Source organism: Manacus candei, unplaced genomic scaffold (assembly GCF_025592945.1).
Source record: "Manacus candei isolate 608988 ecotype Guabito, Panama unplaced genomic scaffold, ASM2559294v1 h1tg000090l, whole genome shotgun sequence".
Lineage (NCBI taxonomy): Eukaryota > Metazoa > Chordata > Aves > Passeriformes > Pipridae > Manacus > Manacus candei.
The window spans coordinates 485,037-511,797 of NW_026138138.1; the positions used below are offsets into that span (position 1 = coordinate 485,037).

At 41.4% G+C, this 26,761-nt stretch overlaps 1 protein-coding gene across 2 annotated transcripts; it reads right to left on the reverse strand.

Annotated features, from left to right (window-relative positions):
• Positions 1 to 414: 414 nt before the first annotated feature.
• Positions 415 to 24,882, reverse strand: PPM1F (protein phosphatase, Mg2+/Mn2+ dependent 1F). Of its 2 annotated transcripts, none has more exons than XM_051767990.1 (7): positions 24,667 to 24,877; positions 14,966 to 15,096; positions 13,734 to 13,933; positions 12,235 to 12,423; positions 10,968 to 11,111; positions 9,979 to 10,072; positions 415 to 1,513 (listed from the first exon to the last, which is right to left on the reverse strand). In XM_051767990.1, the coding sequence occupies exons 1-7, from the start codon at positions 24,840 to 24,842 to the stop codon at positions 1,023 to 1,025; spliced, it is 1,425 nt and encodes a 474-aa protein (XP_051623950.1). In that variant the 5' UTR covers positions 24,843 to 24,877; the 3' UTR covers positions 415 to 1,022. The 2 variants fall into 2 exon arrangements, with proteins under 2 accessions (XP_051623950.1, XP_051623951.1); XM_051767991.1 differs by having other exon boundaries at positions 1,378 to 8,952; positions 24,667 to 24,882.
• Positions 24,883 to 26,761: the final 1,879 nt, after the last annotated feature.

The following is a 26,761-nucleotide window of genomic DNA, read 5'->3' on the forward strand; positions in this document are numbered from 1 at the left end:
CCTTAACTAGTATGCAAGTAAACAAAAACTGTCATAATCTCTGTTGCAACAGGGTCTTTCGGATCATTATCCCATTACTGTAAGACATATACAGTATGCTCAATTTAACCTGCTGTGTTACTGTGGCCAGCTGGTAAAAGGAACAAAAGAAAACAGATCAAATCCATGAATTGGAGGTAAACAATACAAGATAGTTTTAGTGACATTCATCTTTTTAAGCAAGCACGCTGTGTGATTCCAAGGATTGTTTCCTTGTAGTGCTTCCACTGGTTTCTTTTCCCAGAAAAGCCCTATGGAAGAAGGTAAGATGCGGTGACAGGGTAACCACTCAAAGATGTGCAACATGACCATTGTGGATCCAGCTATTTGAAGTATTAAAATGAAAGATATATTTAAGGAAAGAAACAAACAGTGTTTTGAATCACTATACTTTATTAATACTTCAGAAACATCAGATCCTACAGTGGTGAGTTCTTATCCCCACCTGTTTCCAATCACCGCTTTGAAACAATTTCTTGCAATATGCAAATAGATACATGAGGCACTGTGTGAATACAAAAGTGACAATACAAAAAATCCCAATTAAACCTCATGCAATACATACATATATAAAAAAATATGGCAATGTAGCATAATACGCACAAGCACTATTAGAACAATCCATGTAAATGAAAGTACAATATGCATAGCATTTAATGATCAGTGACAACAGGGTTCTGACCTGCGCATAAAACCAGTCAGTTTAAATAAGTTTTAAGAGACTAGATAACTGGTTAAGCCACAGTTTATAAAACCTGCTGTACTGCAGCTTTTCTGCTCAGAGTCACAAGTGCAGATTAGCATACAAAATAAATAAGGACTACAATTCTACAACACTTGGCTAACAGCTCCTATTTCAGAGCCCCTGGCCCTCTTACTTTCATTCAAGGTTCATTAACCAACACAGTGGCAAGAAATGTGCCTAAAGCAACAGCTCTGCTTTTGTACTATTTTAATACTGATAAGAACACATATTTTTTAAGTCAGCCAGAGTAGTCACAGAGGTCTAACTTACCACTACATAAGCACAGGACTGACATTACCTTCCAGAGCAGACCCTGAAGAATGACACTGACTGAAGGGCCGACGAGCCGTGGGACGTGCTCTGTTACCAGCCTGTCTGCTTGGCCAGCTGGGGTGAGAGAGAGAGAGCTGAGGAGGTGAAGGAAGTCAGAAAGCTTTTCCCCCACTCTAAACAGTGCAAATGTTTGAAAACAATCTGCAGGAACAAGGAAATACAGAGACAAGAATGTTTCTGAAGTCCTGTAATCAGGATGAGAACTACTGTTACCTGAAATAAGCTTAAGTATTCCTATGGAATAACATGCAAATAACAGAATTTTCTTTTTAGACATCCAATACTGGTCCATGCCAAAGACACAACAGCTATTGTAGTCTCTTATCTTCCTAGCTGACATAGCACTGTTTACACTCTGGTTGGTGTTGCAGGCCTCCAAAAATCGGACCACGTTCCCTATGGACACAGATGAAATTAAAATTATAAAATGGCAACTAAACTAACTTAACAGCTAACAGAGTTTACAGTCTAAGAAGCACCATGGTAGTGAGAGGGGCTGGGGTATGACAATGTAAAAGGACATACAAGATAGAAGAGAGAAAATTGGGAAGAGAATAAGGAGGAGACAGAGCAGAACAGACTTTCAGAAGAGGAAGTTGAAAGTAGTTGAAGTCATTAAGTTAAAAGTACTTAGAGTTAAAACTTAATACTGACAAAAAAGAGGCCAGTATAAACTTTTAACCCACAATAAAACAAATATCTTGCTATTATTAAACAAGGTGAAAGGAAAAAAAAAGATTAAAAGAAAGAAAAAGGAGGGAAAAAAGCAGCATTATTCATCCAATATTCCGCAGAATACCTTTTAACAAAGTTCAGAAGGGCAGCATGAAAAGAAGGAAATCACAGTATTTTATTGCCCTGAGAAACTCCCCATAGGATCAGTCTAGTTCCCTAGCTATTATCTCTTTATCCTTGGACATCCAAAAAGAACTATCATTGCTTAGATAAAAGGATAAATAGTTCCTAGAGGGAATGATGGTCACACCTTCCAGCTCCATTTGCCAAAGCAACAAACCTTCCACATGCCTAGTGTATTGCCTCAAAAATGATAATTAACTTCAAGAAGCAATCCGATAGATCAGGAAGGACCAATGAAGTTCCTGTGCATGGAAATTCAGAACCATTTAATCATTAACAAGTTCAGTACTTGATATATTAATGTCTCCTGGCAATTAGTAATCAATAATCATAATCTAACTAGTCACAAAGCACAGATATATTCAACTTCCTAAGGAGCTGAATGTATCTTCTCTCTTCAGACTAAAAGCACACAATAAGACATAAAACTCTGACTGAGTTTGTTATCAAAATAAAGCAGATGTTACAAAGCAGCCAAATTCATTTGCTTAAAACAGTGGTTTTCAGTAGACAGTGCACTGCCAATTCACCAAGGCTGCTTTTTTTATTCCATTGTTTGCACTCCAAGAAGCCTGAAAACATTTCTTTTCCTATTGATTTTGTCCTCTTCTTTTTAACAAAAGCTGCATCTCACTAAATTTTCTACGTGGCCAACACAGCTGGCTCTTGTTTATTTTTGTGTGCATCAGCAACAGCTTGGAAAACACATTAAACCAGGGACACTGAACAGCTTGTGAGTGTTCAGGCTCTGAGGGGTCACACCAAAATAAAGGCTTAAGTGATTCTCTGTAAGATTTTGGTTTCCTGTTCCATCCAGAGATAAGGTTATCTATCACAAGAACCTACCAGCTCATTTTAAGGCAGTATTTTAATAAGTGTCTATGGCAGACAGGTGTTCAGAGGTCCAGTCGCTCCTTCATGTTTCCATTTGATTACTTTTCAGCTGACATGACTGATAACAATAAAAATAGCTTTAGATAAAATAAACCCCAAGAAATATATTAAAACCAATCAAAACACATGCAGGAAGTGTCTGGCTTAGTTCAGAGCTGTCAATGCTGCAAAACAAATACTCCACAGGGCTGGCTGGTTTAGAGGCTCAATTTAGTAACATGGAGAGGACCAGCTCTTGGTTTTGGTGCTGTTTAAAAGGTTATGATGAGCTTGGCAGAAACCTCACTGCTTTTCAGCACTATTCAAATGCAACCGGACCTGCTATAAACTTGTGTTTAGGGAGAATACATGACTTCATGTAGATTGGGAAGGTTTGCACACATTTAAAAGCTCATTTTTCTCCTTCTCCAGCCCTTCCTGGATGGCATTTTGTTCATCAGGAAGGTTTGCTCTTCAAAAAGGGGAATGGACCACTTCTTCCTAGTAGGATTTTGTCTGAAGGTCGAATTGCAAAAGGGACAGTAATAGAACTAAACAGTGAAATTTAATTCAGGCTTAACTAGAGCTAAATTATCCATGAATCATCTGCAATCTGCTCTGTTGTGGCTAACATCCCCCCACCTTCTCCCTAAAGCATTTGCTTGATACTTCAGTACTATAAGACTAGAATAGACCCTGGCTGGTACTGTGCACTCAGTACCTGCATCTGCAAGAATACGAGTAATTTACCCAACAGAGTCAAACTTATACAAAGAGTGAAGTTGGAATATTAATTTAGACTTTACTTATTACGCCCTATATAGGTTGAGGGTATTTGCTGGTTACCATTTACAAATACCCGTGTTCCTCAGCCACCTATTTTGGAAACACCTTTTTGTTAGTTTTTAAGGCATTGCCTGGGAGGGAATCTTCAACCCCAAACAGCTGCTTTAAGCTACCAACTGAAAATGGGTTTTCCAGTGCAGACGGACAACTTATCTCCAGAGCTGAAAAAGCAAGAGAAGCACTTTTCCCAACATCCAACAGAAAAATGGAAATTTTAGTGGCTCTTCATGACAGAAAGTTAGTGGCATTGGAAATTGTTTTTAAAAGAGCAGTATTGCATCTGACTCTGAATTCAGATAAGTGTCTATTAAATGCTATTAAAGTCATCACTGTGATTAACACCATTCAACTGCCAACTCTCCTGTAACCACTCCGTGCCCAATTACTCATCCTCCAGAGCTCACGGACACACCCCAGGGTGTTTCCTCACAGCAGCACTTGCAGTGAGCAGGAGCTGCAGACCCTGGATGCTCGCTCCCTCTCAGCACCACTTTACATGGGAGGATGCTTGGAAAAATCCATTTAGTAGTATTTGCTTCCAAGGCAGTGCTGAGGGGTCACAGTAAGTCACCTTGGACACTGTCAGTGTGATTCCTCCCTTGGCTGTTTGAAGATAGAGTTGCCTCAGCTGAGTTCTGCCTTTTTAATGGGTGTGTTTCTAATTCTTTCAAGCACTGGTATTTCGCTTTAAAGAACTGACATTTGTAGCTCCATTTTCCAGCCCACTTCCTTTTTAAAATAGGCATTAATAATACTTAAATGCATTCCTGTCTCTCTCTTTCACTCCTCCATCACTCAGAGGGTGGATTTTACTTAATCTCTGTTCTAAAAATTTGCCTGCATTTCTATCATATCTTGAGGGGAAAAAAAAAGCCAAAATGAACCCCCCCAACAAATGTCATTTGTAAAATTTTAATCTTGTCTGTGTCAGACCCAGAAGATTTCACTGCCTTAGGTATGTGTCTCTGTAGGAGAAGACAAGGCAAGGAAGGGAAGGTAGAAGTATGATTTACCCATAAGCTAAAGAGATACTGAATACCCACAAAATGACAAAAGCCAGTTTCCAATCAAGCAACACAAGAATTTAACTGTGCTTGGTTTTACAAATGCAGACTTTTGAAGAGCAATTTTTCTTATGCCAGGTGCTAAAATGCAGCAGCAGATGTTCATTTTGAGCTTAGTAAGACATGAAAATACTTTCATTTTTCATGGAACGTTTGTCTTGAATTCTTCAGCTAACTTCTACAGCCTCAAAGGTTTGGCTACACTCAAGAACTGCTTTTGTTGAAGGCCCATCAGAAAGACAACATGAAAAACACACAAATTACTCAATTTGTCATTAGCTGATTTGACACTGGTGGACAACTATTAATATATTGTAGATGGCACTGGGAAGGCCCAGAGAGGCCAGAGCATTCTCTCATCAAAATTAGATCTTATTTTTAAATAAAGGAGGGAAGAAAAACAGAACAGTCAACACCAGAAATCCAAGAAGCTTTAAGAGAAAAGATAAGAAAAGGTAACATAGTAGTTTAGTACTGTAAATTCAACATACAGCATCATTCCATATTTTGAACTATTTAGTTCAATTTCATACCTTCTGCTAGAGCTCCTTCCCCTCTCTCCTCACCACCCATACTAGTGGTTTTCCTTGTAACAGTATTGTGCATTAGAGACTGTGGCTTCTACAAGTGATATCAAAATGAAAAGTGAAACCAAAATTGATTTCTTGTATCGTTGCCATCCCAAGAATAAGACCATCCTGATGATCATTTTAGAAGTGCACTTCCAGAATTCATACTTGCATCCTGTGTCATACTTTCAACATCAAATTGAATTTTTTTTTAGTTTAAAACAAAACAAACAAAAAAACCCCAAGTTTCCATAGGTTTTGATCAGGCTGTCAAGAATAGATAAGACATCACCAAAATCTATTTTGCCCCAAAACTGCATTTGGGATTTTCCTGTAAATGACACTTAAAGACTTATTTATTCCACTGATGCGATTTTTGACCCATTACAACACCTGCAGACCTGACCAGACTTTTTAAAGTTAGTAAGAAGTCTCTGAAAATGAAATACTTTTAATCCACATTGCAATCTGTATGAGTACCCAAAGACATCTCAAAGAAATGAGGCACTAAGTCATTCAGAATGAATACACTTATATAAGGGAACAGCTTCACAGAATGTAGAATTTTTTCCCTAGGGCACAGCTTGAGAATTGGATTTTTTGATTGCTACAGACAGCTTTCTAAAGGCCCGTTTCACTTAGCTCCCATAAAACAAAAATTATCAAATTTGAAACAACAAAGGATATTCTCACAAAGCTGTAAGTATCCATCCGCTCAAGACTTTGTTTCCTCTGTAATGCAAATCTGCCCAGAAAAGGTCAAAATAAAAGGATCACCACAAAGAATTTGGCTTGTTCAGTCCCCTCCATCTTTGAGGAAGTCTGGCAAATTTCAGAAACTATTAAACCATACCAACATTTCACACCTTCCTTCATGAATACAATAGCTTCCCCCTCTCCTGATAAACCTCAGATAGCAATGAAATCACACAATTCCGTGTGATTCTTACCATATTAATACTGAGAACTATTTCCAAGACACCAAGAGGCACTAGTGGTCATCAGAATTTAGCATGACATTGAATATCTGGGTTAGAAATCAAAGAGAGATAAGACGATAAATCCAAAGGGATTACTACAAAGGGTCTTCTTAACTGAAGTAGGTTCACTACAAAAACTGATACCCACCCTCCCAGGCTGCCATCACAGAAAGCCTTCCCCACACATTTTAGTACACCAAAAAGTAGGATGGAAAACTGCTCACATTCTCTTCAGAGGAAAAGCTCCCGTTGTCGCATAGCGAAACAAGGCAGTCCCTCTCTCAACTGCTGTGTCACGAGGGAGTAGCTCTTTGAGGAGCTGAGCAGTTCCTACATTAAACCATAAGATCATCTGTAGCATTCCAGCAAAAACCTCAGCTCACTTGAGTCACTGCATTGCTCCACACCAGTCAATGATCCAGAGACACTGGGGACACAACCAATGCTGCTCTGTTCTTCCCTTGAGCCATCCCTTCTACCTGAATTTCCTCCCTAAGCAACATTAATGTTCAACATATTTTAATCAACAGGACTGACATGTTGCAATAACATGTGCTTCTAAGTTAGGCTTACAATCTTGCTGCTAGATGCAAAACGCTTTTTGTTTAGACACTGAAATTCATAACAAATTTACCATTGAGCCTTCAGATCTTGCTGAGTCCCGCGAGCCAGGCAAGACAAAACACAACCAGAGGCTCTAAGCACGGAATGAATGGAACAGTTGTGCAACACCTTCCACACTCACTAAGACTCTTACATCCTCTGAGCTCCACAGTTCCTTAGAAAGTTATCTAGACCCCAAAGGTTCAGGAAGTAAGGCCAAATTAAGTATGTATTAATAAAAACTGTTACTAAACTGTTTCTAGTTTGTGTTACTGAATTTTCTTGTGAAGGTCAGAAGTTACTTGTTTTTAAATGAAAGGTATGGTGAGTCAGATTGTTACTTTATGATTAACTCACTGCAGCTTTTTGCACTGGGCAGGGAGTAATTCAAGTGAAGCTTTTACTGCAAACCACAACATTTGGCAACAATGAAAGACATGTTTTCTTGAAGCCTAGTTACTACTACGATAATTCACAAAACTGAAACATTTAAGTGCATTACTGAAATAAAAAAGTCACATTTTAAAAACAGTAAAAGCTAGCTTATCATGTGATAGGCAGCCACCAATCCTTGGGTGAAATATTTAAGGCACTTGAGGGTAGTCAGTTTTTTTATACCAGATAATAAACACAGAGCCATCTTTAAAATTCCAGTTTAAATAAAAACCACAACAAAAAAAAGTAACACTGCAAAACATTCCTCCAACTGTAAAGTTCAGAAAATTAAAAAGCCACTTACAATAAAAATAAAATTCTCCTTTGTCATAGTACACAAAATAGTGGCAGGAAGAGCACATTTACCTGCTTGAGCACACATACTGTAAAGATCTCTCTCAAATACAACCTGAGGGGTCCTTTCTTTTCAGGTTGTCAAATAGCCAATAAAGCATGTTTGTTAGGGAGAATAATCCACTGCAGTTAAATATCAGGTTCCAGTTTATAAACCAGAGCATCACAGAAAGCAATTCATTTTCTATCATTTTCCCTGGGATTTTTCTAGTTAGCTTTCCTGCTCTTTTTCTGGAGCATCCAGTTTTCATTTTCTGCTCTCCCTACACACAAAATTAAATGTTTCTGTTTGAATAAAGAGGCTGCACCATTCTTGTAATATCATCTTTGGTACAAACCAAAAGCACCTTACACAGCACTCTGGTCACCCAGTCCCTCACACAACAAGCGTGTTCCTACAGAACACACACAGGAAGAAGTTTTCTGTGATGGGAACAGCTTCTCCCCTCCAACCTCCAAAGTAACATTACAATTAAATACAACATACAGTGTTCTTTCTAAGCACTAATTTAAATTTTCACTCAGAATTCATAAACAGGTATTCTTACCCATTAGCTTATACATATTATGGTTTCTTACCACTTCCAAGGTAGAGGGATATGACCAGCAGCCCTGGGACACACTTTAGTGTCTGCTCCCAGAGATGAAATAACTGTACAAACCTCCACGTCTGCTCAGTGTTTTTTGAAGGGAGGAGGAAGGAAGGAAGGAAGGAAAAGACAAATGGGAACATAGTAAAAAGGGCCTTGCCTTTCTGTTCCATGTTTGTCCATTTGTCATTTTTCCTGATACATTTTGCCTACTGTATTAGAGGCTTCTTCAGTGGAAAGTAGTTCCTTATGTGAATTTATCTGACCATTCTGGACTAAACAGACTCTGTCACTGTGTGGCTGCTGGCTCGCAGCCGAGGAAATTAAAGGGTGAGCTCTGAGCATCATCATCAGCCCCAAGGCTCTTCGGGTCTCTGAGACAGTCTGCCAAGATGTCCTGGGGATGCCTCAAGAACACCACTAGAACAGTGATGTTGTCACTGGATCCGTTCTCCTTGGCAGCAGCCACCAGTCTTTCTGCTGCTTTGAGCCCCTCTCCTTTGGTCTGCATTAAGTGCTCCAGGACCAAGTCTACAACCTCATAGGGCTTGATGGCATCAAAGAATCCATCACAGGCCAGGAGCAAGTAATCTTCTGAACCAGTCAGCTCAAAGGAATCTCCATCTGCATCCCCAGAGATATAGGGCTTCTGGCATATGTCACCTGAGACAAGCAACCAAAACAAAGGCTTTATTACTTCAAATGTAAACAGGCACTTCTTCACCCACCAATTGCTTTTACCGTCCTCAAGGACAGCCAGATCATATTCCAGAGGTACCTGATGCAGGATAAGAGTAGTCAAAAGCTATGGAATAAGCATGGAAGACCTTTGTCTTGGAAACTTGGAATCTACCTAAATCCAGTGGGTTGCTTTAATTTATGCTTTCCTAATTTTGCAGGGAAACTAAAGAAATTATAACTACGTTTTTTCTCTCAGAAATATATTTGTGTAAGGAGACGGTAAGGCCTTCATTTTGCAGGTGTGCCTCTTATACAGCCTTTAGCATGCTATGAAAATAAGATTTTTCTTAGCTATACAGATATACAGTACAATGTCATCAGAATCTGTGTTTAGTTCATCAGTTTTATATGGACATACTTAGTAAATATGGGTTGCTACCGACCCAAATAGTATTAATGCAAATTTATACTAATTTGCTTCCACTCATACATTACAGTTATCTACTGTATTGCCCATGGTTTTTTCTCTTTTTTGTCCTAATTGGTTAATAGCAAAGTAAGCTTATTTAATAAGATTCTGGAATACTAAAATTAAAATACTCTAAATTGCTGGATATGTGTGATTTGAAAGAGAAAGATCCACAGTCAAGGAGAAAGATACATTCATATTAAAGTGGACAAACTCCCCCTAAAAGCAGATATTCGGGTACGTAAAGAAGAATAGATAAACATTTATTGCTTCATCCACTTTTACAAATTAAATGCTACACATTTGTCCAACTACTATAAAACACCACAGTATCAAAGGCATTTATAAGAAGTAAAAAGCTTAGATGTAGAAAAGAATTAGGATTATCATGGCTAGTATGTAAAATAAGTCCTATAGTTTGCCTTATGGGAAAGACAGTAAGAGTCATTTATTATGTGGTTGATGCTGAGCAAAATACCATTTGCAATCTCAGGTGGTATATTTCAATCAAATTTACTAATTCTTATGGTTTTTCTTACCAATTGCTCTGGAAACAGCCAAGGTACCATTAACCCTCCAGCAGTCCATGTAGGTTACACAGCCACCCAGAGTCTCAATCCGTGCTCTCTCATCCTGAAAAACAGTGGAATACATTTTTTTATGCTGTTTCAGCTTCTGTATTTCTACTGTGAATACAGTAAGCACACATAGCAGAATCTACTGCAGAAACATGCACATAGGGCCAATTCTTCCCAGCCATGCTATGGCCTGGCCACAAAAAAGCAGAATTCTTACGTTTCTGTATTGTCATGATCTTTCCCACATGGATGAGTACTCTTTCCTGACACTTCTTGCCATCTCATACAACAATTGGGTAAATATATTTGGAATGAAATACAAGATAACTAGGCAAAGTAACAATAGCATTTGCCTTAATACTTCTTTAACTACTCAGTTATTACAAATATTTATGCAATGAAGGCAAAGGGTCATGCAATGCCAGCTAAACTTGCAAGGTCCCCATCCAATTTCATGTAATAAAATATCTGGCTATTTAAAACAGATAGGAAATGCAATACACTTTAAGCCAGTTAGGTCAGTAGATTAGTGTTAGCTTTTCATTGACAGTACTGCATACTATGAAAGACTTGCATTATGATAACATTTTAAATAGCTATTAATCTCAAAATAGTAAGTTATTTTGAAATAGGTAAATTTAAATTCACGCACACACACAAATATCCTGTGAAAGTCTTTCATTACTACAAATTTCGAACAGACAGTCTGAGCAGGAACTGAAGTTAGGACTACCAGTACCATCAGTACTTTCAAGCAGCCAAGGTGTAGGAGTCACCTTGTCAAGACACAGGAGTGTATGCAAAAAAAATTTGTTCATTCTCCAGATCCTCTCATACAATATATGTAATTATTTAAAGCACCAAACACTTAACAAGGCTTGATTCCAAAAGGTTTCACGAGAGATTGTGACAACACGCATTTAGGAGAAAAATTAACCAGTCAGACTTACTTCTCTTTCTGGTTTGTGAGGTTCCATTAATGTCACAGCTTTTCCTTGCTGCACCAGCATCACCTGTGAGTCCCCCAGCCATGCTATGTGCAGCTTGTTCCCTACAATCAATGCAGATACCCCTGTTGTGCCACTCCGCAGCTTCTACAGAAGGAAACAGGGATGTCTGGTGAACATTCAATATACCCTACTAGGATATATGGCAATACTGTAAACTTAGGTTTAATCACGCTAAATGCCAATCCTAATTCAGATACATGGAAAAAAGGTACAAGATCATAGACAAAGTTGAAATAAACTGTTTATAAACATATTTTCTAGCATGTACGTGGTTATTATGACCTCTGTTATGTTCTTCCTTCTCTGCTATTAATTCCAAAACTGATCTAGGAGAATAAGAGCTCTATTGTTTAAAACACAAAGATATAGAAAAGCAAGAGGATCTGAATTTCAGTATTATGAACACTTCACAAACACACACAGGTCTCTCCAATCCCTTTCACATCTTCCACTCTAACACTAGAAACTACAGACACCTTGCTCCACACACATCCCTTTATCCTTGGGTATTTAAATAAGAACGTCAACAAAGGAAAGAATCTAACTGTCCTAGATAAGTGATTCAGACCTCATGGAGATGCTGGTCCCTCTTTTGTACCTAAGTGACAGATTAACCATGAATACTTCCAGATACCGCCATAATAAAAGAGTTCTCAAATTGTGTAATAAACCATCCTCCCACTACATAGATTTGAACAAAGAATGTTCATCATACCAACTTGATTCAAAGCTGATCAATAAGTTTAATGAACTGAAGAGTCTGATTTAAATAATAGAACTCTTTTTTCACTTACAACCACCTGTGACACTAATGGCGGCACAGGAAAGAGGTAGATAGTGACCATATTATAAGGAAGAGCAAAATATCTTTTCCAGATAAGAGGTAGAAAAATCGAACATCTAGAGGCTCCCCAATTTAGGCAAAGACGCAGCAGTGTTCTCTCAAATAATTGGTATGTCAGAACCATTTAAACCACTTTAACACCTCTTTTCAATTACTCATCTTGAACTTTCAAGCACTGTCATTTTGATTTTCTTCAAAATAAGAAATGAGTTGATCAAAGAAAACCTTTACATGTAGCATAATTTCATAAAGAAGTCGGTGATTCAAAGAAACCGTACTGACAGAATATTCTGGATAATACCACGTTGTCCAACAGTTCTCAGTGTTACTTAAATACAATGGAATTAATCTCTACCCACTCACCTCTCTTTTGGCTTTGAAAAGAAACATTTCATCTGTTTTCTGGAAAGAGCATTTCAAGGCCTCAGCTGGATTCTTAACAATCTCTTCATGTAACCCAACATTTACATGTAAATGGGTTGCTGAGTAATTGGCAGCATCCACTCCACCATGGCCATCAAATACAGCAAAGTAAGCACGGTCAACATCATCCTTTTGCAGGGAAGGAGAAAGGAGAAGACACCTTCATGTTCAAAAACAATACAGCTCGCAGACTGGTACCAACAAGCAAAGATTCTTTATTCTGGGCTTTCTTTCACACAAACAGCAATTTAAATCTGTTTACACATGTACAAAATGGATAAAATGGGTACTTTGCAAGGGAATTACTTTTCTTTGTTTACTGGTAGTCACTTAATGCCCTTGAACATAACCTGGAATTGAAACAGCAGATGGTTGGTTATGCAGTCCTACAGCAGTTTCATTAATTGGTATTTATGGTACTTACACAACTGCTGTTCTCCCCTCTTCTGTTCTTAATGTCACCAAATGGTTTGGGTTGGAAGGGACCATACAGTCTCATTCCAGCCCCTCTGCCATGGACAGGGACACCTACCACTAGACCAGGCTGCTCCAAGCCCCATTGAACCTGGCCTTGAACACGTTCAGGGATGGGGCAGCCACAGCTTCTCTGAGCAACCTGTGCCAGGGCCTTGCCACCGTCACAGTAAAGAATTTCTTCCTAACATCTCAAGTCAATCTGCACTCTTTCAGTTTAAAACCACTCCTCCTTTTCTTGTCACTACATGCCTTGTAAAAAGCCCCTCTCCCGTAACCCTGTAGACCCTGGAAGGTACTCAAAGGGCTCCCCAGCATCTTCTCCAGGCTGACCAACCCCAGCTGTCTCAACCTGTCTTCACAGCAGAAGTGCTCCTGCACTCTCATCACCTTTTTGGCCTCCTTTGGACTCACTCCAGCAGGTCCATCTCATTTTTTTGTTGTGGGTCCCAGAGTTGGATGCAGCACTTCAGGTGGGGTGTCACAAAGACAGAGCAGAAGGGCAGAATACCCTCCCTTGACCTGCTGCCCATGCTGCTTTGGATGCAGCCCAGGGCACGTCTGGCTCTATGGGTAGCAGGTACACACCACCGGGTCACTGAGCTTCTCGTCCAACACCCCAGGTCCTTCTCCCCAGGGCTGCTCTCAACAAATATCTAAGTTGTGTCAGTCACAAGAACGTTGTAACTCCAGCAACATAACACTAGATGAACTTCTCATCTCCCTGTATCACTCATGACATGAAACCCAAAGTCACAAGATCCTCCCTGTATCACTTCTTTATCAGGGCAGTAGTTGGCCCCCAGCAATCTGAGTCACTAAGTCCCTGCTCCAGCACAGACATGATAAATAACTTGTGGCAACAAATCTTTGCCATTTCACAGGCCATCCATCACTAGGCCATTGTATTTACAGCAACGCTGAAAAGCTACCCAACTGGCCTCCCCAACCGTGTCCAGACTTACTGACAAACCAAACAGCTGGTTGAACTCCGGGAGCAGAACGTGGCGATCCTCCATTTTCCGTCGAGTGTTACGGATGGCGTGAATGGAAACAAGCAGGAACCGCTCCAGGGGTCTCAGTGATGGCAACTGCTTGTGCCACTCGGAGCAGATGTCCCGAAGCTTGTTAAAGAAGCAGCGCTGCAGCGACTCCCCATCCAGCACTGACAGCACAAAGACAAAACAGTCAGTGCTGTGCCCTGGGTTCCTACATTACCCCCTTTTGGCCTGTCTTTCCTTCAAATTTCTTTCCTTACAGCTACATATACACATCCAGCACTCTGCCTGTACAGGCTCTGTAAGAATTAAAATGGGGTCCTGAGAGGAAGTTGCAATGGTAACTAGGATGACATCAAGGATAATAGCAGCTTCATTACTTGCTAGTTCTCTTTCAAAACAGAGGCGTATCAAGTAGGTACAAAATCGTAAAGAGACCCAAAAGTCAGTCTGGCATAGTAGACATAAATGTTATCATTATGTAAGTAAAATTAATAAAATATAGTGGTAGGAGTTTCTCCCTACTGAAAAAAAAAAAAAGAAAAGGAAATAATCAAGTGTTCAGAAAAGCCTTCAAGATGATATTGCTGTTGTCTTGGACACAAGGGTTGAAAAAGCATTAGCCTGGCTTTGGGTCGGTTTATGTCCTACTGAACCACTTCCACTGAAAGAACAAGGAAGTCTGAGAATATAGGGAGGGTGGCAAGAGAAGAAATCATCAATAAGGCCAGTGACTATTGAGAAACTTGCCAAGAGAAAAATCTGGAGTTTCAGGATGTTCAAGTTGTGGAATGCCAGAGGTCCCAAAATCTGGTTCCCAAGACTAAAGTAAGATGGTTTATATGGATGAATTTAAGGTGTTGGCGTGGCTGCACATCAGCAACTGTGAAGATGCCACTGTCAAAACATAGGAGTCTTAGCTAAGGTCAGCCTACCAATGAGAAAAGGGCACTCTCTTCCTTTTACAGAAAGCCAACTCACACGATCAGTCCAGGGCTCCAGACATCGCGTTTGCATGTTGCCCACAAAACTAGCACAGCTTCCTTTCATCCCACAGATACCCAGCAGAAGCAAATAAAGTTCTGCTCACTGCTGCTTGCCAGGCAGCCTAACCAAATAATCTGGGAAACATTTCAAAACACTGAGGTCTTCTGACAGACAGCCTCTGGGAAAACCACAGATGGAAAGAGTATACTTACAGGTGAACCTTTCCTCATCTCCTTCTCCCTCTGTTTCCACATTTTGCAGCTTAAATTCAGTCAAGTCTGTTTGGAGAACTTCATCAACAGCAGCATGGATCAACGATGCTTCAAGAAGTGGTGAAACACCTCTGCCGGTAAGAAAAGGAAGGGAAAACAAAAGAGTGCATTAGTTTAAACTGAGCTACAACCTCACTGTGTATGGCTGGTGACCTCAGAAATTAGAGAACTTACACACAGTAATTCCAACTTCATTAGTAAACTAGTAGGGGAAACCATATGTTCAATATTTATGCATACAAATCTTTAGTAAGATCCTTAGTTAGACAACTGCTTTCTCAAGCATGCAAAGAGGAAGAAGCATATGAATCACATTTTCAAACTGTTTCCTCACACTCCAGTCACAGATGGTACCTCCTTCTCTTGAGCTCTCAAATGGGAACTGCTACCTTCAATTCCAGCCTCTGAACACAAACACTTTGTTTTTACTCACTACACAGTGTTTCTTGTTTGCAGTCCCACAGTATCAAGATCTCTGTATTGTGGTACATGCAAGTCTCCAAAAAGGTTACTTTGGACTCCTCTTCACAAGACAAGTCCTGCTTAGTGCTAACCTAACCTACAGCCCTCGTCGTCGTTCAGTCTCTCCTCCCTGTAAGCTCCCCAGAGAAATCACCCAGGAAGAAGGTGCAAAGAGTCTGCACTGGGGACTAGGACAAGAAGAGATTCCAAAACTTGTGAGTCAGATGAAGCTTTTGGGTAAGCATCTAGAAGACAATAATGCTACACAATCTACTCACCCCCTCCTGCATACTGAATGCTTTATTCAAGTTTTATAGGAAGCACACAATTGCTACAATGCCTTTGAACCTGTAAACAAGTAAGTCCCATCCAACTTTAAAATGGGGCTACTAGAAAATAACTCTCTTATATTCACTACATTCCCATGGCAAGCACTAACAACTACAGTACATAACACACATTCCACCCATTTTCTATGAGCACAGTGAACATCCATAAAAAGCATTTTATCCATTGTTCATGGAGTGTTTGATTCCCCACAAAATATCAAATTATACAACCAAAGCAAATACCACATTAGGGCACCTGCAGCAAGGAGATATTGTTTTGCCAGGAAACAGTCTGAAAGTCCTGCATAAAACTGGTTTGCTGCAGAGGATGAAATGGAGGAAGCAACTGGTGTGTGCAGATGTTGCACAGCGATGACTGGTTTGTGTGTGTACAGCAGGGCAGGGAGGGGAAGACTGCGAGGTTTCAGAGGTTTTAGACCTTAGTGACAACAAGCTGAAATGCATTTTGCCATTGTGTTTCTGAAAGAGAGGCCTTGTCACATCCTCCCAGCCCTGTACAGTACCTCCCGTGGCAGCAAACAGAAAGCATTGTGTTAGTCAGCAGGCTGCTAACACAGCCCTGCTTTATGCTCCGTGTTCTGTGGCACTGACGACCTCCTTTAATGAGTTATTTCGGTACTTCAAATAGATGGCAATGTGTTTGCAGCCCTTTCAGTGCTAGCTGCAGTCATGTCACATCAAGGGAAAACAGAAAGTGGCTTTTATTTCTTTTTAAAGGCTAATAAGTTTAGGGGAGTCATTCCTTTCCTAGCCTAGTTAAAGTAACAATGACTGCTTATAATCACTGACACTGATAGACAACCTTTTAAAAGGTCAGGCAAGAAATACATCCAAAAGGGATATGTCAACTCCCCCCTCCCCCAAAATCCTGCTTCCTGTTTTTGTTTGTATAGGAGAAAAAGAAAGGAATATGACAAAACAAGCCCAACAAACAATGTCAGATGGGTAGCTGACGCTGCTGAAAGTCAGAAGCTTTAGTCAAAGCAGGTTTCAGCTCCAGGAGCAGAGAAAAAAAATATTAAGTGAAGCAGCTATGAATGTAAATGCACAGTGAGAGCCACAGCTTCGTCATCTCCAGGATTTCTCTGCTATGCTGGAGCTAAAAAAAAAAAAAAATCAAATCTAGCCTGGGTTTCCAGTTCAGCATCAGAAGAGGGCTTATTACTTTGATTTTAAACTTCATAGATTTATGCTTTCCAGAGTCCTGACTTGCAGAACTGGGTCCATAAAAAGCAGCTTAAACAACAGGCAACCTCCTAAGTGCTATAATTCACAAGTCCTGTATAAACCTCTGTTTACAGGATGCCTGTAACAAAGAAAAAGTTTACAAGTTATTATGTCACATCCTTCAACTTTTTCCAGTTGCCACCCAGCTCCTAGAAAGGAAATTCAGAGATTCCTCAGTACTGATACACTTCATTCAGCTTTGCTTCCTGTGCATTTCCTCCTCCTCCACAGTTCTGCAAACCTATAAAAAAACGCTTGTTTATTGGGATTTTGCCATGCAGTCAGCAACAACATGGAACAGTTGATTCTGACACACTGAACTAAATAGGCAGGGTCATTTCTCAGACCTTTATCTTTTGTCAATGTCAATTCTGAACAGAACATATTTGTGATTTCTTTGTAAGTTTTTTTTATAGCACTACCATATTGGTAAGACTGTTTTTTACTCCAGCTCAGGTAAATGGAGCTCCAAGGAATGGCATCTTCCATTCAGGTTCAGTGTTGACCAGTTCTAATTTCATCCTCTAAGTCAGAGACTTCAAGAGTTAACAAAATATGTGATTAAAAAAGAGTAAGAAACGCTGCTTTAGTTGAAAGCTACAAGGTCTCACTTGGCTGGAGAGTATCTGGAAGCAGCCACAGTACCTACAGCAACGAGGGCAAAAGTAGAAGTCCACTGCAACTACTATATCAAACTTCAAACCTTTTCTGTAAGCAAAGAAGAATGTCACGTATTGTTAAAATCTTCCTTTCAAAGAAGCCCAAGACACCCTGGTGATGAGCTGAACCAAGCATAATTTAATCTTCGTGATTCAGAAGGAATACTGTAGCTGTTTCCTAAGTGGGAAAGCAAATGTGTTGGGAAGAAGAGGGCAGCTGGTGGGGTGTGTTATGTGCAGAGGATGTTACCTTAAGAGAGTCTTAGAAGAAGCATGTGTCAGCCCCCTTTCTACAGCACATACAATACTAATTACCCAGCCCCAGCACAGGCTGGTAGCAAACAGACTTTAAATTTCTTTGCCACAGGCTATTTCTTTGCTAACAAAAAGGGTGTGTTTTGACCACAAAAAAAAAAAAATATTAAAAAAGAATTAAAGCATGTTGTAACAGTGTAGATGAGGCATGGTAGCTTCACCAGCAGCTGAAGCCAGATTGGCAGGGGCTGGAGCGTGGAGTTCATATCCTCCAGCCACTCACGGTAAAATACAAGCCTCATTTCAAAAATCCAAGTAAGTGGTAAGTTAAAGAGTAAAGCAAGACTTATGCCAATAAAGGGCAGAGATCTGAGCTCTATGTCACCTGGGGGAGGGTGGCACAAGCCTCTCCAGGACAGGCCAAACACCCTGTGTTAACACAAAGCCTTCTGCATTTTTTTTTTTTCGGAAGGAAAAGAATTCAGATCCTCCCACCCCAAATACACACGTTCTCCCACAGTATTGTCAAGAAATCTGTTTATAGAAAGCGAAGCACAAGAGATTACCAACTGTATTGGCCAAGTATTGATCACTTGTCATCTTTCAAATTACAAAAAAAAAAAAAAAGTTACATGATGATGTTTCTAGATATTATTATCAAAGTCATGGCAACAAAGCAGTAGTGGCACTGCAGGCCAGAACACCACTGTATGAGCCTCTTCTCCTCTCAGAGCGTGCATATGCGTATATATGCGTATGTTGGGGAAAAAGAAGTGCTATATCTGCTGGCACAAGCTTGTCACATAAGTCAGCTGCAGCTGCTGTATATTTGAGGGACGATACATTTGCGCACTTATTTGCTACAGAGGCTCTCTAACACCAGAAGATCACACATGGCACAACTCTGCCAGTAAAGCAAAGTCACTGTGGACTCTGTGTGTTTCTAGCACGTTACAGCTCTATCAGCAGTGGGTTTAGAGCAGATCTGCAAATGCCAGCAGTTCTCTAGCAAGTGAAAGATCCTCTCATACTGTCAAAATAATAGCAGGTCACAGGGTTTCTCATAAACAAAAGCTGCTTGTATTCACTATTTTCTCCCCAATCTGCTACTTTTATTTCCCTCTCTCTTTTTATTCTTATAATCAACTACAGAATGTTTCCACTCAAGCAGCATTAGTATTTATTAGAGCAGAACTCACAGTTCCCAGGGTGATGGTGACTAGGAAAGTACAAAAATCTATCTATCTATCTATATCTCCATCCATCGAGGAGAGAACATCTGACATCCTAAAATGCACAGGAAGTTGTTTCTTGTGTTAATGACATTAGGTCTCTAAAGGAGATGAACAAGATGGAATCAAAACAAATACATAAACAATGGCACACAGAGAATTTCCATCTCTTATGTTTACACGAAGCAGGGCTTTTTCAGCTTTTCTTAAGAAACTATGAGAAGCAGCAGCTTTAGAATCCAGAATACATCTGTTCAGGCCCTTCAGTCATCACGGAACAGTTTTTATAGAAAATGTGCAACAGAGAGTCACCTGCTACTTCCATTTCATTCTCAGCAGGAAGAAAAACCACACAGCAGAACAGGAGAGGTTTAATTCCACAAAAGCCACTTGTCAATTAAGCCCTAAACATGTTGTTTCAAAATTGGGTATTTCTTATTTTGATATCCAATTCAAACAACAACAGAAAGGGTGTTTCACAAATGTTACAAGAGCAAAATATGAAAGCTTTGGAAGACAATTTCAGTTTTCCAAGTAGAACCAAAGAAACTGATTTAAACATCAGCAAACCAGCCCTGAAAGTTTCCTCATTGTTATAAATTTGATCTTTTTTTTTTTTTTAGCATTTCATCAAGTCTTTTCTTTCTTGAATTGCAGGTGTCCCCACCCACATGCTTTTTTTTTTAAAAGCAAAGTTATTCTTTCACAAAATTACTATTGGGAGTATCTTGTAACTGGGAAAACTCCCTGAGAGTTTTGAATTAGGAAACACACATTGATCACAAAATTAACAGTTTATCCAGCCTCTCTGTACTGTTGAAGGCAGGACAGAGTCGCCAAAACCTTTACTATCCAGACACATGTACAGTGTGGGCTGCACATCATTTCTCCCAAGCTGTGTATGATCCTGCCATCAGCTTTAGCAGCAGCAGTGGACAAACCACACACAGCAGAACACAAGCTAGTTTTGGTCATCACCCAAAATTACTAGAGCCAGTTTGTTAACCCTTTTCCCGATAACTAATAAATAGCAGAAGTGCCACATTCCTCTTACACATTAACTTTATCAAAGCTACGAAAAACTGTAACATTGTTAATCACAAAACAGTGAGAGAGCTGCTGTTCCAAAGCAGGTTGTTTCTGATAAACACACATTTGCTTCTGCTACGGAGCACAACTGGTTCCATGGAAACTAGAAGGTCTGTTTGCAGACAATCCCACCTAACATTCACTGTCTTGTCTGAACTGAACAGTGACACTGCAAACATGTTCCCAGCAATGAGAAGTATTAATACATTACACTAAATAGTATAAATTAGGAATAAGGAAGTATTTATTAAAAGTAGGGGTCACATTAAACAGGGGATTAGTAGTTTTCACAGAGGAAAGAACTAAAAAGAGTTTTAAGAAGAGACTGGGGAAATAAGAAGCAAGACAAAATTTCTTTTCTCCCTCTTCATGCTTACATCACGTACAAACATCAAAACATCAAAATATCAGAATTGCTGAATTAACTACTCTAAAAGAAGGGAAATGCTGAAAATAAAGATGCTAGGACCACACCTTGGGTGTGAGTGCTACAGTGTAAAACACAGACACAAAACAGGATGCTGAGGCAACACAGCAGATCCTTTGGGAGGGGGCAGAGCGGGAAGCTCAAGTCTCCCAACTGTTTGCTATTGTAGCAAAGCTCCTCAAACAGGAAGGCTACAGGAATTTCACATTGTTCCACAGATATGTCACAGGATGGCCATACAAGTTTCAGGTCCTATCAAGGGGAAGAAGAAATTTCTATATTTGGGGGTCTGATTTTATCTCATGTTCTGTTCCAGTGCAAGTCAGGAATGTTTCAGGTTGATGTCTAAAGTTTTGTAAGTAACTAATGGACTATTCAGTCACATCGATCTGTTTCCACAGACTGTTGGAACACACAGCTCCCACCCAAAAGTGTATGGTAATTAAAATTCTGCAAAACAAGATCACTAAAAATTCTGAAGAATTGGGGCAGGTTATGTACTGCAGTTAGGAGCAGGCAGTTCCATTGATTTAAATGAGTTATTTGAAGCAGAATACTGCAAAGCTTCACTAGATTAGTGATTTAAGCACAAGGCCTGCCAGGGAGCAAAAGAGGTTTGCTGTCTTAGCTGGTGTTTGGCCATGGTAGCTGAGTTTGGAGAAGTTTGTTAAAATAATTCATTTTAGATTAGGACAGACATTCAGGAGGGTCAGTCTGAGGTATCCAACTGCTTCCATGTAAAGAGATGTGTGCAGCCTTAGAGAAGCAACAGCACTCAGAGACTCCTTGTTGGACCTCATTGATGTTATTCCTTTGACCATTCTCTTCTCAACAGCAATCCTGAGCAGTAGTGGAGAAACAATGTTCCTCATTGCAAAGACACAGAGGTTTGTGCCTTCAAGCAACTGGAAGAACAAGCTTAACATCACCATATGTTACCTCATGAGCCAAGGATATTAGCTCAGGCCCTTCAGGGCATGACCCACACATCTGTGCACATGTGAATGAAGTACCTGACAACACAGAAATGAGAAGCAGAACAGCAGAACTGTGTGGCAAACTTGATTCCCAATAACACTTTGATCTACAGAGAAATCCTTCATCCTTGCTAATCACCATGTAAAGTACATTCTGTGATGCTGGAGTGTTAGAGAAATGAAGGAAATACACTGAGGAAATACATGACAAGCATCAATGCCAGCAGTCAGTGAGGTACATCCAATAACATCTTCATAGTGTTAAACCTCTTAGATCAACACTGATATTTGAAGGTGAGTATTTTCCATTGAGCTGCCACCCATGTGTTTGGGATGCTGCTGTCACAGCCTGCAACAGGAGATCACTGGATCTAAACTACAGTGACCCCTCATGAGGTCACTAATCTGGCACCACTTCTGCATCTTCAACAACTTTATACAGACATCTAAATGTCTTCTAAGTGTCATCACGTCCCTTAATTTTCTCATTTTTTAAAATCTTCAACATCCTTCTTTCTCTTATCCCCTTACTATTCCCTCATCTATTTTATTGAGGATTTCAGGGATTCACATCAACTGAAAAGTTTATTTAACCTTCAAAACTGCATTTTGAGTTGATCCACAGTAGCAAACATGGGAAAGAAAATGTAATGTTTGGCAATTTCTCACACAATCAGACTTCAGTTTTAGTTCCTAATTACACAGTTTATGAGAAGAAGGCCGGCAATTTCAAAACACCAGATTTCTGGCTTGGCCTTAGGCTGTACCAGTCTTTTGCTGCACACATAAGAACTTAGATGACCCAACAGGAAAATGCAGCCTTTCTGCATCTGCAAAATGGGGTTTCTCATTGTCACAGGAGTCCAAAACTGAGCTATAATTCTGTGGGGATCCCTATATTTGACACTTCAGGTATACTACACTATACCCAAACACATGGCTTCACACACAGAGCTGCCTGCAGCCAGCCATGAGAATTCATAAAAATACTTCCCATGTCTATTTCTTGTTTTCAATACATTTTGTGAAAAGAAGGATAAGTAAGTAGATTGCTGAATTTATATTCTGCTTTCCTTTCTTTAGCTATCTTTCTCTTTTTTTCTGTTGCCAGCTGAGGACTTGGGCAGCTCCACAAAACAGGTTGTGCAACCTGAACTGGCTGCAGGGCAGGTATGTGAAAAATGCAGCTTCTGACACTGGCAGGCTCTGCTGTGTAAACACCGGGAGTGATAGGTGAGGTGAAAGCACTGCATAACCAGCGTGTCTCTCGTGTTTCCCCTTGTTGCTGTGCCCACTAAGAGCACAAGAGAATGTTAACAGATATGTAACTCAGAAATACTGATTTTTAAATCACTACATACGTTTGAATAACATATCCCATAACTCTACAGCTGCATACCCTCCTCTCTTAAAGAACTGGCCCACGTGGCAGAGGGGTTGCCATGTGATTAGTATTTGTTCAAGACTGCCATTACCCTGCTCTTTAAAGCACTCACCCAGAACCACTCTTGCTCTACAGAGTTCAAAGATTCAGTACATGCAGTGAATTTGCAGTTTCACAGGGGAATCCGACAGCTGTGTTTTGTTCAAGAGCAATTTAGTCAAAGCACAACTAAGTAATGCAATAATCACCTGAGTCTTTTTAAACTACAGCTTAAAAAATCATATTTTTTTGTATGCATTTGTTATCTTCAGATTTAGGCGTACCATTTAACTGAGCGATATTATGTTCCGAAGCATCTCTGTAATATAAAGCAAAGGAGTAACTTGATTGTTTAAGGCAATTTAAAAAATCAGGTATACGCTTTCAACAACAACAACAACAAAAATCTATCTGGTATTTATAAACTCACCAAATGGTAGTTAGAGAGACAAGTAATTCAAACCATGTTTTCTATCCATCAAATTCCACTAGTAATCAGGTAACATTCAGCATATACCTAACCAGAACCAGTCCCCCTTCATTCCCTGACTTCACACTCCCATTACCACAGCACAGTCAGACCACCACTAAGATTCTTTTAGACCACCCACAACCCCTGTTATTGACTCTTACAAACAGGTGAATGAAGCAGACTGTGGTAGGAACTTTATAAAACCTGGAATGCACAGGCCCTACTGCTCAAGTGCTTCAGAAAGAGAGAAGGGTATAAGCAGACAGGTTGGATCGAGACAACTTGTTCTCGATGAAGCAGTAATTTGCCAAAAGTAAGTCACATCCGAATTCTTAGCAGTGTTAAAGTGTAAACCCTTCAGGGTGAAGGTTATAAGAGGCGTCTCCCAAAGTCAGGGGATGACAGAGACACTACTGATGAGCAGCTGTGTGTTCCAGCAGTGGTGTGACTACACTCTTGAAGTTTTGAGAAAACATCCACTCGAGAAACCCACACAAGCACATCCCATTCCCCAGCCCTCAGAAGGGCCGAGGAGCTGAATACCCTTGTAGCTGCTTTGCTTCTTACCCCTGACAGCCCTGCGAGGCTGCAGTTCACAGACTCCCTCCCAGACTTTCAAGCAGACCCACACAGGTGCCCTTAGGGGCTTGAATTCCCGCTATTGGTACTTCCACCACAAGAATCGCCCCATCGCGATAATTGCAGGCTTGTAATTGAATTCCTCCTGCACCGGGAGCGGCAGACGAGTATTTCTGAAGCGCACACACAAATAATATTATAAAGGCACGGGGCCGGGGCGGCAGGCCTGTGACAGAAGCACGCTGTTAACAGTCACAAAAAGCAATAAGGAGGGTAGTAATAAATAAACAAATAAGTCTCCAAAGGTAACATTCCCTGGGAGACGCCGGGGGCTCTCCCCCGCTTCAGGCGGGCCCCGCGTCAGGAGGAAGCGCCTCCCGCTCCTGCACCTGCCGCGGCGGGGCGGCCCCGCTGCCTCCCGCCCGCTGCCGGCGCTGCCCCCTGGGAGAGCCCGGCCGGAGCCCCCCGCCCGCATCGCCGCCCCCTCACCTGCCGCCCAACAGGCTCCTCGCCCGCTCGGCCAGCGCGCCGGGAACCTCGGCCCTGCTCAGGGCGCCGCTCCCCGCGGAGCTCCAGGGCAGCGGCTCGCCCGGGCCCAGCGGGGCCGGGAAGTCCCTGAGGAAGGAGCCGAGGGGAGCGGCGGACGGCCCCGGTGCCCGCGCCATGGCGGCGCCCGCTGAGGCGGCGGGGCGGGACCGGCGGGCAGCGCTGACGGCCCTCAGGGCCGCGCGGGGCGGGGCCTCCGGGGCGGGGCCAGAAACCACGTCTGGAACGCGGAGATGGAGCGCGGGGGTCCCGGTGCCGCGGGACGGACGGACGGACGGACGGACGGACGGACGGACGGTCGGACAGGAGATTTGTCTGAGGACAGCTTCTAGGGCCCCTCTTCCCCGCACCATTTGCCATCAGAGAAGGGCTGAAAGCAGCAGAAAGGTGTTTCCCAGGGACGCCTCTTCCCCGAGCTCTCCCGGTGCTCAGCGCTCACAGAATATGCTGAGTTGGAACGGACCCATCAGGATCATCGAGTCCAAGTCCTGGCCCTGTGCGGGACACCCAAGAATCACACCATGTGCCTGAGAGCGTTGTCCAAACGCTTCTTGAACGCAGACAGGCCCGGTGCTGTTACCACTGCCCTGGGGAGCCTGTTCCAGTGCCCGATCACACTCCGGGGGGGAAGAAACGTCTTCTGATATCCAACCTAAACCTCTCTTGACTCAGCTTCATGACATTCCCTCGGGTCTGAAATCTGCCAGATCCTGTGAATGGCTCATCCTAAACACTTGAAATTCCCAGCACTTTATTTCCACTGGGACTAGAACAGCAAAGAGATTTTGTGAGCCAAAGTTTGTCTGCAAATAGCCAAAATAAAAGCCATGCTCGGAAGAAGAGGAAAGCATTCCCACTCAGCTCAGAAGCCATGGAGAATGACTAATGACAGGTTCCCCACACTTCCAGGACCATCTCCAAGCACCACAGAAATCCCAGCTGACAGACAGCTCCCAGCAGCAACAGCAGCAAGCTGGGCACACAGGGACATTTGGAGCAGTAGCCTGGTGTACCAGAGCAGACTACAGGAAATAAGAGGATTTGAACAAGCAGCCTGAAAGCCATTATAGTTTAGGCCAAGACCTATGACTCTAAGGCACTACAGCAAGATGATTTTTTAAAGGTGTGCTTCTTTCTAAAAAGAAGCTATTTGCTCCAGGACAAAGGACATGGAAAGACTGTTTTTTACCAGAAAGAACTAAAAAATCCACCAAAAACAAAAAAATCAAACTACTGAAAAACTTTTACCTATGGCTGGATCTTTTAAGCAACACTATTAAAACACAGTTCATGTTTGAGCTGTAACTGCATAAACATTTGATCAGAGGAACAGGCTTGAGGCTGTGGAGTTTGGGCTGTGTTCTCTGGTTCAGTTAATGTACACAGTAGAGTTGTACATTACCTTTGTAGGGACTTGTCTTTCCTCTCTGTTGCCAGTAAATCCTGTGTCAGGTTGCTCTGCACATTCTGTGTTCAAATGCAGCAGCCTCTGAACTCTCATCCAAACACGACTAGTACTGACGCTGTTTTGGGGGTACAGGTGGCACAAACTGTACTTGACCAGACAACCAGACATGATCAGCCATGCGCACATGGAAGGAAAGGAGAGAGTATTACATATTTGTACAATTAGATTTTGCAATGTTGTACCCAGTGTCACAGTGGTTAGACACAGCTCCACACAAAACCATGAGGATACCCTCCTTTTGATAACAGAACTAGCCAACACTGAAATGATAATTTGGGGAACAGACTGTACAAGCTGTATTTCATCAGGTATGATCTGCTGTGTGACCACAGAGGAAAAGAAGCGCAGGGGTACTCAGTCTGTCCTCCAGCAGCAGAAGATCTCATTTAACTGGGCCCCATTGACCAGAAGATACTAACTTGGCTGCACAGGTCGTAAGTTGGGAATCACTGCTCAAGGCAGATATTCACTTTCACATTTATAATTTCCATCTTGCAGGTCTCAGCATTATTCCCTTATGAAGCAGAGTGACAGATTTGAAGTAGTGCTCTTGCTATTGCAGATGTAATT

What these genes read in the sequence shown, in the direction of transcription:
- PPM1F (XM_051767990.1), bottom strand. Translation starts at nt 24,842, where the DNA reads ATGGCGCGGGCACCGGGGCCGTCCGCCGCTCCCCTCGGCTCCTTCCTC. An exon ending in AGGAGCCTGTTGGGCGGCAG is followed by an intron (nt 15,097 to 24,666) that starts GTGAGGGGGCGG and finishes TCTTACCGGCAG; the next exon opens with AGGTGTTTCACCACTTCTTG. An exon ending in CTCACAAACCAGAAAGAGAA is followed by an intron (nt 10,073 to 10,967) that starts GTAAGTCTGACT and finishes ACTGTTTTTCAG; the next exon opens with GATGAGAGAGCACGGATTGA.